General features: G+C 49.4%; 2 protein-coding genes across 2 annotated transcripts in view; one reads left to right on the top strand and one right to left on the bottom strand.

Annotated features, from left to right (window-relative positions):
- The first annotated feature begins 620 nt into the window (after positions 1 to 620).
- On the top strand, positions 621 to 1,739 carry LOC123085423 (uncharacterized). Its single transcript, XM_044507054.1, has one exon. It carries the CDS (start codon positions 905 to 907, stop codon positions 1,442 to 1,444), a length of 540 nt encoding a protein of 179 aa, XP_044362989.1. The 5' UTR covers positions 621 to 904; the 3' UTR covers positions 1,445 to 1,739.
- Positions 1,740 to 1,949: 210 nt separating this feature from the next.
- Positions 1,950 to 5,351, bottom strand: part of LOC123085422 (uncharacterized protein At1g76660) — a gene marked incomplete in the record, with an annotated part of 4,224 nt that continues 822 nt past the window's right edge. The window contains 4 exon segments of the mRNA XM_044507053.1: positions 1,950 to 2,456; positions 2,684 to 3,935; positions 4,936 to 5,150; positions 5,288 to 5,351. Coding sequence (XP_044362988.1) covers positions 2,230 to 2,456; positions 2,684 to 3,935; positions 4,936 to 5,070 — 1,614 coding nt within the window.

The raw sequence follows: 5,351 nt of genomic DNA, 5'->3' as shown, positions 1-5,351 counted from the left end.
GGAGGAGTGGTTCTCAGGGATCACCATGGTGCTTTTAGGGGAGGAGCTGCGATCTGCTTCCCAGGTGCTGGCCACCCCCAGCTCTCGGAGATTCTGGCGGCGAAAAGCGACGTGCAAATGGCGATTACTATGGACGTGCAACGATTCCACGTTGAGCTAGATAGTCAGGAGGTGGTGGCGATGCTTCAAGGCGAAGGCAGGAACCTTTCGACGTTTGGCCCGGTTGTGGAGGAGATTAAGGAGCTTTTGAGAACTCGGCGGGAATTCAAAATCTCATGGGTCCGGCGCTCGGCAAATGGTGCGGCGCATGGTTTAGCTAGACAGGGGGTGTGCAATGGTAGTACGATTTATTTTGATTTTCCTCCAGACTGCATTATTCATATTGTAGAGGACGAGGTCCCAACCTTTGCTTAATTTAAATAAATAAAGTTGCAAGTTCCCCTAAAAAAAAGTCCCTTTTTAGGGGCGGAGATATTTATATACCGTAAAACAAACACCACAACAGATTACTGATATTACCCTAAAAAAACAGATTACTGATATTTCCAACGTTTCAAGACGATCCGACGGCTGAAACACCTCATCCACAACGGACTGGAGAAGCCCGAAACCGTGCCACCCGTTGCACCGCACACATCTTCGGCTGAGAATCGGATGCAGTTGCGGTTAAAAGGAAGGAAAGGAAAAGGAACCACCGAAACGCAGCGATCCCTCCCCACCGTCCACGCGCGCGCGTCCTCCAAACCCGGCCGCCCCCTCGTCACGCGCCGCACTTTTATAACCCTCCACGCGCCCCGCATGCGCGCATCACGAGATTGCGGAGAGAGAGAGAAGAAGAAGAAGAAGAAGAAGAGCGCGATCGCGGGTCAGCCGAGTCCACCCACGTACGCGCGCGCGCCGATCCATGGAGATGAAGCTGTCGCCCGGCACCGGCGAGGTGCTAGGCTGCAAGGACCGCCCGCCGAGCAGGCTCCAGAGGAAGGCGCCCGCGTCGCTGCAGCTCGAGCAGGCCGGCCCGGGCGCGGCCCATCCTTCCCCCGCCGCGTGGGGCGACGGGAGGACGCCCATACCGCTCCTGTCGCCGCTCGTCGCGTCCCCGGCGCCGGCGTGGGAGCCGGACCAGGGCGGGAGCAGGAGGGACGCTGCGCAGGCCGAGACCAGGAGCGGCGGGGACGCTGACGGCATCCTGAGCCCGATCCGGCGCGGCGCGCACGGCTTCAGCAACGGGACAGACGAGACGGCCACGACGCCGGCGCTCGCGCCCAGCGGCGGGTGGCGGCACCCGGCTATGACGACGCCGACGCCTACGCCCGCTTCCAAAGGGGGCGGGGGGTGGCGGCACCCGGCGATGCCGTCGCCGGTCCCGGAGCCGGCGTCCCTGACGCCGCTCTTCAAGTCGCAGTGCGCGGTGGAGCTGCACAACCCGCAGGCGCAGGCGCAGTAGCGAGGATCCAGGACCACTTGAACCAGGCGACCGGCCGTCGGCGTGCGCAAGGCTTCGCGGTGACTGCCAAAGCCAGCACGTGCATGGACACTCCGTGCGTGCGTGCTCTCGTGTGTGTCTGCCTCATGCGTGCCCTCCTCGTGAAGTCGTGATCTTGCTTGCACAACTAGTTTTACTCCATTCTAGCTTGGTCATGTATAGACGTGGTTGTGGTTCTCTGGGTCACTGGACTAAATTAACTGGTCATTCTCAATTGTAAAACAATGATCCAATAAAGCAAATGGCAGAACCCCAATGTCCCTCGTTGTAGGCTTTCGATGAATCGGTGGCTGCAGAAGGAACGTCGACAGGCAGGCCAACCACGCAGAATTCGCACTGCCTAACCAGTCGTTGCAATGTCAGACTTCTAGATATTTCAGGGGAGAAACATGAGACTTCTAGCATCAGAATTCAAAGTAATCATGCACAGCCTTTCATTTCATTGCTCCGCCTAACGATTAGAGAGTTTATACAAAAGAGGAACATGGTGATCTTAAATAGGAAGTAGTAGAATACAAGCTGTTCATCACATACCCACAGCAATCTGGCTGTGTAAATCCCCAGATATATATAGTAGTAGATGCCATTCGTTTTTTACCCCGAAGTACAGGCTACTCTTCGGTTACGGCTCGGCTCGACTTGATGCATACTAGGCTAAGGGAACTACTCCCTCCGTAAAGAAATATAAGAGTGTTTAGATCACTATACAGAGGGAGTATCAACTTGTCCTGCATACCAGAGCACCATTACTGCAGCTGTCTTGACAGTGTACTGCGCCATGACAGAACACCGTTGGCTTCTCTCAAACTCCTCGCCCTTCTGTACTCAATTTCAGCGTCCGAGCATGCCTGGCCAGGCGGAGATCTCTTCCTGACCTCAATGGGTTTTAGAGATATTTCATCCCTCGCCATCCTGAAAGGATGGCAGTCTTTCGTGGTTGCGTCATCCTCAGACAGATGCCCCGCTTTCATTCCTGAGAGAAGTCAATTAAGGACATCATTAGGGCATTGTGCAAATCAAAATCTGGGTGTAGCTTGATGTTGATGAAAGACATTTGTGTTCAGGTTACAGAATGTTAGTATAGTATAAAAATTACTGAACAATTGGTCTGCGCAGCAGTTCATGGAGATCTAAATGATTATTCTGGTAAATCAAGATATAACAGAACGGGCTGGGGTGAAAAGTCGGGAATTTGTTTACCTTTGAATATATCCAAATGCAGTACTTTCTGTGGACTGCCACCAGAAATCTGGTCTGGCGACTTCTTTGGGCTTGTGATCATGTTTGCATTGAAGAGTGATTTATCCATTTTATCAACTTTCTGAAACTCATTAGGCAGATCGTTAAATGGGGACACCTCAGTAGCAGGGGCATTGTTTCCAAATGGGGATATGCTGAACCCATCATCCAGCGCGTCTGGTATTTCTACATAATGTTGAGTTGTAACAATCTCATCCGCACTGAATCCAAATGATGCTCTGTATGCTTCAACCTCATCAGCATCTTGCTTATCCCTTGAGACACTAAGCCTTCCACCATTATACGGAAATGACTGTTGAGCCTGATCCAGGTAGAACTGAGCAGATGCCGCTGGACGGAAAAAATTGGTATCTAGCAGACAGTTTCTAGGGGCAGCTGAATCAAGTCCAAAAATATTTGATGGCGATGTATTGGAATACGGTGTGTCACAAGCAGATCTGGACGTCTTCCACTGTGCAGTAGGGACCTCTTGCTCAGGAATGGGCGATGCAATGGAATATGGTGTGTCACAGACAGACCTAGATGTCTTCCAGTGTGCAGTACGAACATCTTGCTCAGGGATTGGTGAGGATAGACCGGTCCTTGGAGTTACTGAGGCAGGAGATATGAGGCTGCTAGAAGGGCTCCCTGGGTAAAGTGGATAAGATCCCTGGAGTCCTAAACCACCAGAGTATGTTGTTGACACGTAATGCATGTTATGCTCCTTGCCAGCAGTTTTAGGACCCGTATATGATGAAAGAAACCGAGCATATGGAACATCTGGAGAGGACGGAGTGGTCGCATGAGCTAGTTCAGGAGGAGGGGTCAGTGGTGCTGTAGAGGGCTCAGTTGTGAAAGTTGAAAAGGCTGTTGGAGGTGAGACAAGTTGAGGTTCATTGGCATATGGCCCAACAGCGAACATATTAGACGTTGGGCCACCAGGAGAGTTTGCAGATATTGACAGGAAGCGGTTAGGTGACTGAGCAGTCGAAGGAAGAGCAGAGTTCGAGAAGGATGCAGGCGATGATGGTGGTGCAAGCAGAGATAAATTCATAGCTCCATTTTGGTTGGCATTTCTACCAGATTGAAGAGCATTTCCACGGTTAGTTGACGCATTCCCATCAAGCATACGTGCTGCAGGAACTATACGCTTTCCACCCTTCTGCGATCCAAAACATGACAAGCCAGAAAAACAGCCAGCCCATCTACTCTGCTGTTAAGAACATAGAAACATGCATTGTATTAGTGCAAGTAAATGATTTTTTTAGGGAGCAAGTAAATGAATTTGGTTGTTCCTGGAAGCAGAGATAAAAATCATCCTGCTAATTATTGGTAAAAGATACACAATATTGACTCCACAGCTGAAGGAAGGCCAAGTTTAGAATTGACAACACAATGTACTAGTTAGGTCAATGAGGAAACTGCAGATGACTATTAAGCTCTGTACATAAAGAAAAAACACTTTGCATCATAAATAACCGTGCAAGTAAATTAGCCAGAAATTCACAAGCACAAAATGCTGTCGCACATAGAACATATAAATTGTGTTATCAGTCATCACAGCTCGTATCTCACGAGTCTGAAAAAGTGAAAAATCTTCAGAAGGAAAAAGATCCTAACTGATCACAGCACGTATTTCACAAGAGTCTGAAAAATCTTCAGAAGGAAAGAGATCCTAACTGATCACATCGTGTATTCCACACGAAGTCTGAAAAATCTTCAGAAGGAAAAATATCCTAACATGAAAAACACCAAATGAGTTTGTGCTTCTAGCATACAGTAAGTGCTTTCCAAAGTGAAAAGCTACTTTTCCCTAACCTCAACCCTAAGTAAAATGTAGATATAAAGAAAAAACGACCAGCTATACCTATATACTGATATATACAACATCTATGAAAGGAATGAAAGAGCAACATACTCCAGGTGATGCTGTAGCATGACAAGGTATGTGGTTTTGCAAATTACCAAACTAGTGCAAAATGCATGCAAATTAGCATGGACCAACACCAAGATGAATAGTCAATTCAGCTCATTATGCAAATCTGCATGAAGCAAGCAGCCAGTACTAAAGCATAATTATTAGGGTAAAGATGCCCTTGCAAGTGTCCCGTACAGTTCGTACTTCTTATGCAGTGATGGATGTGTTCATCTAAAGCGAAAAGCACAAACGACTAGCTAAGCTTAAGTAATTGAGCGCACGAGTATACCCTAACCTGATGTGGTTGTTGGGAGCGGAATCTGGCATCGGCCGAACCGACCGCCGTCGCAGCAGAATTGACGGCAACTGCGCCATTCACCGGCCTGGTGCTGCTGCTGCCAGCCCCAGCACTGCTCCCTGGTGTGGCCATTTCTGAATGAAACCGTAGTTGCTTCCAATCACATTCTCCGTAGCTCGGGGAGACCTCGCTTTTGGATCCCTGGATCCTACCTGAAAAGAAACCAAGAGCAGTCAGGATCCAAATCAGGTGCGGATCTACATGGTGTGCAGGAAGGGAACCGGCACGCCCAAAATTTGTCGAGGTTAGTTTGAGGTTTATTAGTTTCTGGATGATTAGAAGCTCATACCTTAAAAAGCAAGGTCCAAGGTTGCGGACGAGGTGGGGACAGCAGCGACGCGATGAGGACGGGA

The sequence above is a fragment of the Triticum aestivum genome, chromosome 4A (assembly GCF_018294505.1).
Source record: "Triticum aestivum cultivar Chinese Spring chromosome 4A, IWGSC CS RefSeq v2.1, whole genome shotgun sequence".
NCBI classification, from domain to species: Eukaryota; Viridiplantae; Streptophyta; class Magnoliopsida; order Poales; family Poaceae; genus Triticum; species Triticum aestivum.
The sequence above is the reverse complement of the archived record's forward strand: the minus strand, read 5'-3'. Positions and strand labels throughout refer to the sequence as shown.